Source organism: Benincasa hispida, chromosome 3 (assembly GCF_027475165.1).
Source record: "Benincasa hispida cultivar pf3 chromosome 3, pf3_genome.v1.1, whole genome shotgun sequence".
Lineage (NCBI taxonomy): Eukaryota > Viridiplantae > Streptophyta > Magnoliopsida > Cucurbitales > Cucurbitaceae > Benincasa > Benincasa hispida.
In genome coordinates this window covers 44,561,983-44,575,077 of record NC_143480.1, presented here as the reverse complement: position 1 = coordinate 44,575,077, position 13,095 = coordinate 44,561,983, and the positions used below count along the sequence as shown (strand labels likewise).

Sequence of the window (13,095 nt, the reverse complement as noted above, 5' to 3'; positions counted from 1 at the left end):
GCGATGATACTGACCTTCATCGTTTTGCTTCTTTTTCAATCTTTGAGGGAATGGAGGTAGCTGTACTTTTATTGTTCCATGGTCTGAAGGCTTAGAGGTGATCGCATCTTTAGGTTCTTCAGGTTCCATAACCTTAGGCTCCTCTGACTTAGTTTGGGTCAATGGTTTCTTAGATTCCATCGCATTTGAATTGGTCCTGTTAAGCTCCTTCCTAACTTCCACTGTCGCCTTTCCGCTTTTTAGTGTGACTGCTAGGCATTGTTCTTTCCCTATATTCCCCAGGTTGCGTGGGAGCTCAGTTGAGCTCGGTAGTGTCCCTTACGGTCTATTCTTCAGCTCTCCCACAATCTATCCTATTTGGATTTCCAAGTTGCGGATGGAAGTCGCCTGGTTTTGGAGGACCAACTCATTCTTTTCGATGTACTATTTTAACAGGTTCTTTAGAGAGGATGATGGTGGTGTTTGAGAGCTGTTGGCTTGTTGTTGCTGTTGACCGTTAGTTCTTTGGAAAAATCCTGGTGGTCCTTCTTTTTGTGCCATAGGTTGATAGCCTTGTTGTTGGTTATTTTTCCAAGCAAAATTTTCGCCACTCGGGGTTGTACGTGTTTGAAAAAGGGTTCTTCTTGACAAAGTAGATCGACTGCGGATTTCGTGGACACTCTTCAACTGAATGCGATTCTCCACATGTAGCACAGCTGGTGCTTGTCTGTTCTATTGCGTTGACTTGCCCTCTTTGTGTTATGCGATTTTTTATTGCGATGCCCTGTAATAAATTTATCACCGCATTCATCTGGTTTTGCAATGATGTGATGGCACCATTATTTGTGTTACCTTCTCTAGGTTTTACTCGTTGATCGCATTCTTGCCAATTTTCGTGATTTTTCGAGATGCGATCAAGAATGTTCTTTTCCTTGTCATAAGTTTTGTCCAATAGACCTTCTGTTACTACCACATTGGCAGCTGTCTGCGATGCAGAATTTAGTCCATGATAGAAAATCTCCATTTGGAGGCAATCCGGCAATCCATTGTGTGGGCAGTCGCGCACTAGTCTCTTGAATCTCGCCCATGCGTCACTGAGCAATTCATCTTCTTCTTGTTCAAAATTGGTGATTAACTTCTTCCTTCTGGCATTCTCTGTAGGAGGGAAATACTTCTTCATAAACTTCTCCACAACTTGTTCCCATGAAGTTATCTCTCTTGGTTTGAGGGAGTATGCCCATGTTCGTGCTTTATCGCATAGTGAAAATGGAAATAGCGTGAGTCGAGCTTCTTCAGCGGAGATATTAGGGAACACAAAAGTGTTACAAATTTCAATGAAGCTTCGTAGATGGGTGTGCGGATCTTCACCACGTCGTCCTCCAAAATGTCCTGCTGTTTGTATCATTTGTAACATTACCGGCTTCATCTCGAACCTTGATCCATCCAATGCTGGTCTCATGATTACTGGGGAGAAATCATACAAGTTTGGTGACGCATAGTCCAGAATGGGTCTATTACGATCATTTTCCAGTAGGATAGGCTTTGCCATTATGTTGTTTTCATTTGCGGCTCGTTCTTCAGGTTGTTCAGTCATTTTGTGAGTTCTTCCTTGTTGTCTACGTCTGTCTTTCTATCTTCTGTGAAATGTTCTTTCGATCTCTGGGTCGTAGTTGGGCTCAAGAGGGTGTCCTTCGCTCATGCGATGCTTGCTTCTTCCTTTACCGAAGGAATGGCAATGCAGCAGAGGTCGAAAGCTGCAAAGATCAAAGAGGTTTAATGTTAGCGCAATCTATACCGTAGTCCCCGGCAAGACGCCAAAAACTTGATGCATAGAATTATGATGCGATGGTGTGAGTATGCGATGATGTGTGTGTTATGGATGGTCATGCAAGTTTTCCTAACAAAGCCCAAGTATAAGCTTTCTTAGATTTTCTGGTAAGTCCAGGGTCGAACACAAGGACTACTAAGTAGATATGCGACAAACTCTTTGATTCTATTGCGGCGTGAAAAAGAAGTGGATACTGTTTTGTTTTAGATTTTTCCTATGCGACAAAGTTGAACGTGGAGTGATGAAAGTGTAGAGTACAATAAGTATGCGATGAAGGGGTTGAGAAGGGGTTTAGCTAACATTTTCCAAGATTGTGCACAAGTTATACGATCAAGCTATATACAAATAACAGTACTACATTTCTCAATACAGAAAGCCATAATTCCTATTTCTAGGACGCATGCGATGTATATGCGAAAACTGTCGATAGGACTTATATCTAAGTCTCTATTCCTGCTTATACAATCTAATCCGACTCTCTCAAGCCTATATTCTATCTTTAGACTACTCTCTCAAGTATGTCCAAATGATGAATGACGCACACATAAGACAAGGTGACCGCATACCCCCATTCCTATTTCTAGGGCGCATGTGATGTGTAAATAGCAACAGAACTTATGTCTAAGTTTCTACTCTTGCATATGTGATTCTAATCCGACTCTCTCAAGCCTAGATTCTAATCTGACTCTCTCAAGCCTAGATTCTATCTTTAGACTACTCTCTCAAGTATGTCCAAAAGGTGAATGATGCATACATAAGACAAGATGATCGCATAAAATGTAAATTTTAAGTCATGCTAGCTAAGTACTTCTCAACCCATTCAAAAATTTAGCTACTTATGCATGGTGTGGAGAGATTGAACATAAATCGAAATGAAGTTTCCATTTTCTGAAAATAAAGTGTTGAATACAAAATAACAAATGGATTTGAGAGATAACAAGCTCGGTAAGCAATGTCTTGCTTCCCGTGGCCTTTTACATTGCTCTTTATCACTTCAACTCTGTTCTAGTTATGAATTCTTGCTCTCGCAAGGGTTGACCCTCTCTCCTTTGTATTGCTTTCCGGCAGTCTCTCGATTTGTTCGGAGCAATTTCTCTCGGCTTCGCCTCGTCTCCTTGCTCTCTCCTTTCTCTATGTATATGTATATGTATGTGTGTGGATCGATCGACCCCTTTTCTCTCTGGTGGTATTCAGTATTTATAGATTCAAGGTGAAGCAGCTTTTCTTGCAAATGATTACAATGATGGGCGGCATTAATTTTCCTACTCTGTTCCGCCGTTTAAAAGTCACCAAAAATTCAATGTACTTGCTACAGCGTGGCTTTTAACGGCTTGTCAACTGAATGTGGAATCAACTGTTATCAGCTTTATGTCCCATCATGATTTATTATGTTGTCGCCTTGATGTAAGGTCTTTATGCGATCACTTTTTTAAGAAACTTCTCACGATCGCATGACTTGCGATCGCAACTTTAAGTGCGCTGTCGCATTGTGCCTTTGGACCGCAATTTCATATGCGCCATCGCATTGTACCTGCATAAAATACGTAAATTAACTGCTTTTATGCGATGAGCACTCGCGATCGCAATTCCTTTTAGTTTGGTGCTTTCAAACATGATATTGCCTATTTTAACCTCGCATTCTCTCATTGTTTTACTTGTTCGAGCTGTAATAACTTGTATTTCTACCAGTTATCACATACTCATAAACTAAAAACATAGTTTCAACACTAAACTTTGAAGTACCTTTGATTCACAAACTCTAGCTGCAATCTCTCTCTTCTTTGGGTGTGAACCACCACAAGGTCTTCCCTACTATTCTCTTAGTATCTTAGATTGAGTTGTGAGACTCAAAATAAGCTTGAATTGAGGGGAATTAAAGAGGAGGTTACTGGTTTTTCACAGTGTGAAGAACACTTCTTCAGCACAAATTCTCAGCTTTAGCAACGATTGCTCTCTCTTTTCCACTCAAAATTCCAGCCTTATATTGCATGACTTTTATACAACTAACAGCCTTGCATGAATCACAGCTCATGCTTGAATTATTGAGCTAAATAGGAATGAAATTGTGTGTGAGCTGCTAGGAAGAAAATGGGAAAATCTCACTTTTCTATTTTTCCAAATTTCTTCTTTTATTTTGATTTCCAAAATCAAAAAACCATTTTAATCCAAAAATGAAATTTTATTAATTTTAAAAAATTAATTCAATAATTAATTTTCTAATAAAATTAATAAATTAATTAAACGATTTTATTAATTTTCTAATAAAATTAATAAAGTAATTAAATAATTTTATTAATTTAATATCAAATATTAAATTAATTTGTCACCAATTCCATTACTATGAATCTTTATTCATGAATTTAATATTTAAATCATATTTAAATATTAATCGATTCTCCGATTCCATTTAATTCTAAAATTAAACGTGGAATTATATCACATATAATTACCAATTTCCTTAATTCTAATTTGAATGTTTCAAATCAACTTATCACACTACTCTAAGGCTAATTCATTTGTAATCTAGTAGAGGGACCCAATGGACCTACAGATCATGGGCTTCAACGATCTGAGATTAATTGGTTAAACTCTTTACACCGAATTAACCCCTATTCATTAACTACTGGGTTACTCTACTAAAGCTCGTAGTTGCACTCCCTTCATTGTAGATATATTGTGTCCACTCGATATAACCATAATTAGTAAGTTAACCCTTCACAGGTTGTTCGTAATAACGGCTGGGTCAAAATTCTATTCTACCCCGAGATTACCACTTGTTCCTTAAGTCCCACTGATCTTCTAATGAACAGTTGATTAGTGATCCAATCATCAAACTGAGTTCTTCTCGGGCTGATGAGAGGGTGGGACCCCTTGTTCAAGACCCGGAGTCAGCACTTAAGAGAACAACCTCTCTACTATCCCTGAAGACGAGTAGGAGTGAATTCCATCTCGCACCCTTTGTCCCCAGCTATCTACCCGGTTTACTCCTGAAATAGGAGGCTTATTGAGCTGGCGTTGTTGAACCAACCCTCACTTATGCAAATTTAAGGATAATCCCGAATAAACAGGAGTTCATAGTTAGCTCAGAATTAAGGTCAAGTTACCTAGGTCATCGTTTTGAAATAATCAGTCTTAAATAGTAAACAACATTATAAAGTAAGAGTGACTTACTTCGTGGTCCAATCTTGTGCAAACTCATTGCACATGACACCCTCATTCCTCATGTCATCACATGTACAAATCATGATCACTTCATTTGTAGCACTTTACAACTTCTTGTAATAACTACAGAGTGGATTGCATCCAATAGGGTTACCAGAATAAAGAACCCAACCTTATTCATATACTATAGTTCATTTTGACTATTTACTCGAACCTGATCCACTTTTATGTCTCCACATAAAGTTCAAGTACTCATATAATAGTCATGGATCTTTTTAGTTTATTGGATTTATTTCTAAAATGAAATAAACAATTCATATATTCAATAACAACGTTATTGAATTACAGAATGATTTTATTGTTTACAAATCACAAGTTTTAAGACATAAAACTCAACATCATCATTTTCATGTTTTATCTTTCAGGTAAGAGTAAGGATACATCGGCGAATGACAAGTGGAATCCATGATCGAGCCACTGGCACCAGTTTTATGCTTCTGCTCATGTCTTAAGATTTCTTTTATGTTTTAAACTTTCAGTCTTGATGTTTGAAACTCACCATTTGGAATTAGTTTCAGTCTTTTAAAGTTCTACTTATTTATATCTATTTATGACTTATGGGTACTTGTTATTGAACTTTTATTTTTTGGTTTTAATGGAAATCTTGTATTTGACTTTATTTATCTAGCATTTATTTCATTAGGAAAATATGTCATTTGAAATTCTATGCATGCATATGTATAGTAACGGCCTAACTTGAGTCCTAGGGGATTGGGTCGTTACATATGGGATCACCACCTACGATTATGTTATGGTGTCTCTTCGGAGTTACTTCCTATGAAAGCATGTCTTCGGGTTTGCTCCTTATGCCTATGTCTATGTCTATGCCGAGATGCACACCTCTGTCGTGATAGGGATATTAACCTATAAACCTAGTGGACCTAGTAGTGGGTCACTTACTGGGTATTCTTATACTCACTCTTTTCTATATTTTTTAGGTAAAGGAAAGGACAAAACAGTAAATGACAAGAGGAATCTGTGACGGAGCCTTGGGACTTGACATCGATTCTGCACTTATTTTCTCAAATTGGCATGTTTTGGTTTAGTGGTCAAACATTCAATATTCTTTGGTTATTTATTTATTTATTCGTTTATTTATTTGTTTAAATTATTTCAAACTTGAGTTAGAGGTATCCCGAAGAATGATCTTATGTCACTTTCTAGATTTTATAATAGTAGTTATTTTATGAAATTCTTTTAGATTTAGTTAAATTTTATGAAAGAGTCGTTTTGAGATTTATATTTGCATGTAAATCAACACCCATCCTAGAAAGTAGGACGTTACAATATATAAATCCAACACTCATACTAAAAAAAAAGGTTGCAACAAATTTTTTGCACTTAAAAATAAATATCAACCAAATAACTATTAAATATTAAAGAAATAATTCACCCTTTATTTATATTTCGTTTGTTTTCCTAAGGGCAAGTAGCTTCATTAGTTTCAATACGAGTAGTTTTATTTACAAGCCTACAACCCCTTCACAATTTAACATGTATTAGAAATAATTTTTGAATCATAGATCATACACAAAATACCTTTCTAAATTGATAGCCACCATGAGATTGGACCCATTCCCTCGAATTATTTATTAAAAACCCGTGATTTTTTTACCATTAGAACAGGCCACGATGGTTCAAATGCTTGTGTGCTGAATGAAGTTCAGAGAATGAGAAGATTATCTTTTATATAGAAATATAGAATTCACATTTTTCCCAAAATTTAAAGTTTTGTACAGACCAAGACTCGAGTACTAAAATTATTACATTGGTGGGAAATGATGAATATAAGAATAAAAATCAAGACCAAAGGGATAGATCAAATCAAGATTCAAGAAAGCATCTCCAGGCCAGGTACACAGAACTCGCCCCAGGCATTGTCTTCCATATCCACGTATGAAAACTCATGAGAGTTCACAGTAAGATGAAAGGTGTAGATCTGGAAAATGAACCACATGATACTTTAATCTCTTCTTATAACCAGACCAAATGACAGAATTCCGATCATCCCAAGACACGGTAACTCTTGTTGCAGATAAAGCACTGCAAGAGAATTACTTACAAGGCCGGACATCATATAGGTCATCATAAAAGCTTCCCAGTATAGTACTCTTGTTCTTACAGAAAGTCAGTCAATTCTTGGGAAGCAACTTGTTCACTTTCTTTTTCACAGTCTCGATGAAGTCACTTTCTGATAATGTTAACAACTGGTTCAGTAACAACATCACCTGGCTCTTTTTCATAATTGCATACCTTGGTTTAATCCTCCCCTCCAAGCTGTAACCAAAATATTGGGGAAATTTGATAAGCTCCAATTTTGAATACCCCATGGTTAGAAAGAAATCCCATTTGGGCACTAAATTATCAGCTAAGCTGAAAGTATACAAGGCTCCATATCTTGAGATCATGGTTCCAACATCCTCCATGCTGTAGCCCCTCTCCAAGAAAAATTGTGTCACTGGTTTCAAATTAGCCTCAATACTAAGACCAAATGTCTGCGGGGAACGATAGAGAAGGACAGCAACATCAACTCCTAGTGAGTGAAAATATTTGGCCGTGGGCCTTAACTTTTCCTCAACACTGTAACTTATGATGTTTGGACAACGGGTCAATACTTTACCAACGCTCTCCTCTGAGAGTCCCATTTCATAAAGAAAACTAGTAGTTGTCTCAACCTTCTGTTTGCTGTAGGTGAGAACAGCTGGAAAACGGTATATCACTTTTGCCCATTTTTTCTTGTCAACGCCCAAGTTTTCTAAGAATGTCATGGTTGGTTTTAGATTTTCAGTCAGACTAATTCCACATAACTGAGGCCTCTTGTTGAGGATAACAGGGATATCAGATTTTGGCACTCCAAGATCAAGAAAAAACTCGATCACAGGCTTTATTTTCCCCTCCAAGCTGTAGTAAGCAAATGCTGGGAATCTGCGAGTAATTTCTTTAATTTGATCAAGATTTAAGCCATGCTCAATCAGGTAAAGTATCTGAGGTCGGAGCTTTCCAGTAGGACCTTTTTCACTCACTCGAGAGATGGCTCTCAGCTTCTTCGTGTCAATTGTTGAATTTGAGACAGGAACTCTAGTAGCAATTTTTTCCTTAATAGGAGGATTCGGAAAGTTTTCTACAGCATGCACGAGATGAGTCCCATGCTCTTCAAAAAGGGACTCAAGATAAGGATTCAAAGCATCTCTAATCTCAAGTGTAGTCAACTCTCGTCCTGCATAGTCATATGAACTAGATTATAGTTTCTGGCATTGTCATTTCTTTATCCAACTAAATCAAATGCACTGTGATTGGTGATAACAAGTACATTAAAATTGTACCTACTAGATACCGAGATTTATGAATCAAATGAAGCCTCAAGACAAGATGGTCAATGAAGAGATCAGACTTGTTTATTGTTCTTGCAGCAATTGCATTGCTTAGACCTTGTTTCTTTAAAAACAAGGTTAAAACTGCCTTGGCCTCTTCTTTTTCTGCTGTTAGAAGGGCTGGAGAAACAATCTTTATGTTGGCTGATCCATCAATCTCAGAATCTGTTATTTTAGATCATCAAAACATAGTACTTAGCATGGTCAAGAGACCACATGACTTCATCAAGAGATTAAGTAACTACAACAAGTCAATGACAACATCAATGGAATTTCAAACTGAAGCACTAACCAAATTTTGCTCGGCAAGAAAAGGGTTTCCTTGGGAATGAAACCTGAACCCTATATAAAACAAAACTTCTGGATGACCCATTCTCAATAAGTGACAGACAAAGAATCATAGATAGGGCAGCTCGTGCAAACATTCTAACTTAAAATTATTCACTGAACATATCTCAAAACAAACCAGAGAAAGAAACACATGCAAATCTGTTAAATAAGTGAAGACATATTCATTCAAGCTCAAAAATACAGATTCGAAGGGTACCTTTGAGTAGTGATGAGACTACGATTTGACATGAAGAAGACACGGGCGAAGTGTAGCAAACCAGCAGCTCTCATCTTTAAGCTTTGGCGCAAATGATTCTCTGAATTGAGTGACTAAAATTGAACGGTACAGTCAGTGAGTCACTTGTGCAATCAGCCGCAGACCTAGCTATGAACCAAAAAGAAAGACAACCCATTTGCAAAACTCTCCCAGAAAAGTGAAAAACCCCCAGTATAACAAAAGTAAGAATCAAACAACGTGAATAAATGCAGGCAGATACGCTGGCAACTACGTCGGCCAAATTTAATATTCACAATCTCATTACTAGCAAAAACAGATAACCAACCTCCTTTTACATGTTTTACTATGTACCATTAAGCTTGCCTTGATTTTGGGTATTTCAATATTTAGAAGTTCTTTACTAATTCTTAGTGCAAGTGTTTTCTAATCGCGAATTGCAGATATGAAGGAGAGAAGGGAAGGGAAGGATGGAACTTACCAAAATTGAAGCTCCGCAGAAGAATGGTTAAGATCAGAAAGTGGGTGGGAGAATCGAAAGAGAAGCTGAGTGACTGAACAAGAATGGTTGAGAAGAAGAAGAAGAAGAGTGAGCGGAAAGAGAGATTAAGATTGAAGGGCAGAGATAGAAGAAAGAGAGAATGAAAGAGACGAAGGTAAAATAATAACCTAAATTATGTGCCAAAGCAAGACGGACGAGTTTCGAGCTCGAGAGTGACAAGTCGGGTGCGGTAGATAGAAGGTTAAAAAAAAATCGCTAAATTATAAAAAAAATGTCCCTCAACTTTCTACTTTACATTAAAAAAATGTTCCTAAAATTTCAAAAAACTTCAAAATACCTTTAAACTTTCAAAATAAATTTAAAAATATCCTTACCGTTAATTTTGACTAGAAGCGATTAATATTTTATGTCAAAAATACTTCTCTACTTTCAAAAGTTTCAAAAATACTATTAAATTTAAAAATGAAAAATAAAAAAATAATACTCTTACTATTATATAAACAAAAATTGTTAATATCGTCTTACCTCTCTATTTTCGATCTTTTTCTCCTCTCCCTTCTTCAATACCCTCTTACTTTCATTTTTGTTAACTATTTGATACTTTTTTTTATCTAAAATAAATAAATAAACAAGATTGCACACTTTCATTAAGGTATATCAACTATAATAAGAAGAAAGATAATAGATAAAGCACCAAATGATTTTAAGATTAAAATATTTTCACAAAATTGTACGTCAGTAGTTGAGTGTGCGTTAATAGCTAAATACTTTTTTTACTTGACTATTTATGATTTTGATATGTTTCAAGAGGAAATTTTGATTTTGGAATTTTGTTAAATTTTGTGGCATTTTATGTTTTAACTTAAAATTTTGGTTGTTGAAAAAACTGGTATAAACTAAGATTTGGAAAATTAAGAGAAATATGAGAGCATCTGTATGAAAAAAATGAGGATATCTATATAATTTATTTTAAAATTGGTTTTTTTGAGCTTAAAAAAAACTTCAAACAAATTGATTGTCATATTAATGGTATGAACATTTTTAATTTTTTTAAAAAAAAATTTAAGTCATTTTTGTCACGGGAAATTAACAGTTTTTGTTCAGATACTAATGGTTGAGGTATTTTGAAACGTTTTGAAAGTTCATGGGTATTTTTTAAATAAAGTTTTAACGGTTTCCATCCAAAACTAATAGTAATGGTATTTTTTTTTTTAACATTTTTGAAAGTTTAAGGGTATTTTTGAAAATTTTGAAACTTTAGGGGCATTTTTGACACAAAGTATAAAGTTCAGGGGCATTTTTTATAATTTAACCAAAAATGTTTAAATCTTCTTCTTCTATTTTGATACCCAAACTTTCAATAGCGTCCATTCTAGGCCTTGAATTTTAAAAAAAATGCTTCCTTTGGCCCTTGTTATTAGGGGTATTTAAATTAGTCAACTAACTAAACAACCCAGACTACCCAACCCAAATTGTAAAGGTTGGATTGGGTTAGTTTTAATTTCGGGGTTGATTAGGTTGGATTTTCTAATGGTTTTTTTTCCGGTTAGGTTAGATTCGACCTACACTTTTAAAAATTTGGCTTGACTCAAATCAACTCCAATTTCTAATATTATTAGAATATATCTATATGATAAAAATACTTTTTGGTCTTTGAATTTTAAGAAATTTGGTCTTAATGTTTCAAATTAATGATTTTAGTCCCTAAATTTTTAATAATATGTTTAAAAGGTCCCTCTACAATTACACCATTAAATTTATTCATGAAATTGACTAGGTGGATGATGTGGCAAGGATGGCATGAAAAAAAAAATATATTATTAAGGGCTATTTTCAAATTGAGAAAAAATAACCAAAATATTTACAAAATATAGCCAAGTTTCAAAACTAAAAATTAACCAAAATATTTATAAAATATAGCCAAGTTTCACAACTATCAGTGTATATTGATTAACATTGATAGAAGTCTATGAATGTCTATCAGCGTCTATCTGTGATAGTTATGAAATTTTACTATATTTTGTAAATATTTTGAGCGGTTTTACCATTTGATATAATTTCCCTATTTTTAATATCTCTTATATCTCTCCTGTTTCTCCCTCATCTCCACTTTTCTCTATCATTCTCCATCTTCTTTCATTTTTCAACCCAATGAAGCATCACATAAAATTTTAATGATTGTGTTTTTTTTCTTCTTTTTAAAAGATGCGTCTTCCAGATTGGGCAATCACATTGAATGTATTCAATGTGGAAGAAGGAGAAGCCTCATCCTCCTGCAAACTCCTAGCGCCAGTGCCAACACCATGTTTCTCTTCATTCTGTCGATGTTTTGTATTTGTTTTAGCAGAGTTATTGTAATTACATAGCAACATTTGAAAATGTAACTTTGGGATGGTGTTATAGAAAGAACCTAAGACAAGAAAACAAGATTGCAGACAGTTAAAACGTTGTCGTCTTCTTTCTGTTATGTTGTTGTAACCACCAGAGCTTCATCGTTAACCATGAGCGTCTGTGTATAAAAGGAAAATCAATGTGAGAATAATGTACGAGAGAGACCAAGGCATTCATTCTGTAATAACTTTGAAGAAGAAGCAATAAAAGAGACCCTCCCGATTTGCACGGTGGGCGTAGGCCTTTGGTTGAACCACTTAAACACTCGTGTTCTTTCTTTCTTACTCTACGATCGATTAGCATTTACTTAAGTATCATTTACACGATCGCCTAGCTCCTATCGCATCGTGTTTAGCTCCGCATCTCATCGTCTATATGATCGTCTAGCTCTTCAGCTGTCGTCTATACAATTGTTTAGCTCTAATCAACTGTCGTCTACACGATCATCTAGCACTTTGGTCTATCGTTTACATAATTGAACTATAATTTAGTTCTTAGATCTTCGTCTACACGATTGAGCTGTCATTGGGTAAACGATAAAAGAGTTTTGGAGCCTTAAGCATACAGCCTCCCCTGAGTCTTGACCGTTAATTCTGAGTAGTTTTTTATTGCAAACAAGTTGATCATAGTCATCTGGGACAATAAGTGGTACTAGAGCTCAGTGAACAGTTCAAGATAGATCCAAGATTTGAATTCTTGCATATTATAATCAGATAAGTCAATCTTGAAGATCAAGAATGGCTACAACTAGATATGAAATCGAGAAGTTTGATGGAAAGATAGACTTTGAACTGTGGAAAGTGAAGATTAAAGCAGTCTTGGGACAGCAGAAGGCTCTTCTGCCATTACAGACCCTATAAAATACCCTAAAACACTCACCGAGACAGAGAAAAAGACAATCGAAGTAAATGCTTATGGAACCATTGTCTTGAATATCACATATAGTGTTTTAAGGCAGATTGTTAACAAACCTACTGCCTATGCCCTCTAGAACAAACTGAATGAGATTTATCTCAACAAAGACTTGCCTAACAAAGCTTTCTTGAGGGAAATATTTTTCACATACAAGATAGATGTTGCAAAGTCCTTCACTGATAATTTGAACGAGTTCAAGAAATTGTCTTCAGAATTCAGATCAATAGGAGACAATATTGGGGAAGAAAATGAGTCTTTCATATTTCTTAACTCTCTACCAGAATCATTCAAAGATATCAAGATAGCCATGAAGTACGGTAGA

At 35.6% G+C, this 13,095-nt stretch overlaps 1 protein-coding gene and 1 non-coding gene across 8 annotated transcripts; one reads left to right on the top strand and one right to left on the bottom strand.

Moving 5' to 3' along the window:
• Positions 1-1,019: 1,019 nt before the first annotated feature.
• On the top strand, positions 1,020-1,126 carry LOC120080674 (small nucleolar RNA R71). Its single transcript, XR_005482624.2, has one exon. It is a non-coding gene; the product is annotated as a small nucleolar RNA R71 (small nucleolar RNA).
• Positions 1,127-6,691: 5,565 nt separating this feature from the next.
• MDA1 (Mitochondrial transcription termination factor family protein) lies at positions 6,692-9,693 on the bottom strand. Of its 7 annotated transcripts, none has more exons than XM_039027302.2 (5): positions 9,447-9,693; positions 8,948-9,115; positions 8,693-8,742; positions 8,353-8,565; positions 6,692-8,246 (listed from the first exon to the last, which is right to left on the bottom strand). In XM_039027302.2, the coding sequence occupies exons 2-5, from the start codon at positions 9,019-9,021 to the stop codon at positions 7,162-7,164; spliced, it is 1,422 nt and encodes a 473-aa protein (XP_038883230.2). In that variant the 5' UTR covers positions 9,022-9,115; positions 9,447-9,693; the 3' UTR covers positions 6,692-7,161. The 7 variants fall into 7 exon arrangements, with proteins under 7 accessions (XP_038883230.2, XP_090168480.1, XP_038883231.2 ...); XM_090312354.1 differs by having other exon boundaries at positions 8,693-8,760; positions 8,948-9,060; positions 9,447-9,656; XM_039027303.2 differs by having other exon boundaries at positions 8,948-9,060; positions 9,447-9,656.
• Between the last annotated feature and the right edge of the window lie 3,402 nt (positions 9,694-13,095).

What these genes read in the sequence shown, in the direction of transcription:
- MDA1 (XM_090312354.1), bottom strand. Translation starts at nt 9,021, where the DNA reads ATGAGAGCTGCTGGTTTGCTACACTTCGCCCGTGTCTTCTTCATGTCA. An exon ending in AGTCTCATCACTACTCAAAG is followed by an intron (nt 8,761 to 8,947) that starts GTACCCTTCGAA and finishes TGGGTCATCCAG; the next exon opens with AAGTTTTGTTTTATATAGGG. An exon ending in TAAATCTCGGTATCTAGTAG is followed by an intron (nt 8,247 to 8,352) that starts GTACAATTTTAA and finishes ATGACTATGCAG; the next exon opens with GACGAGAGTTGACTACACTT.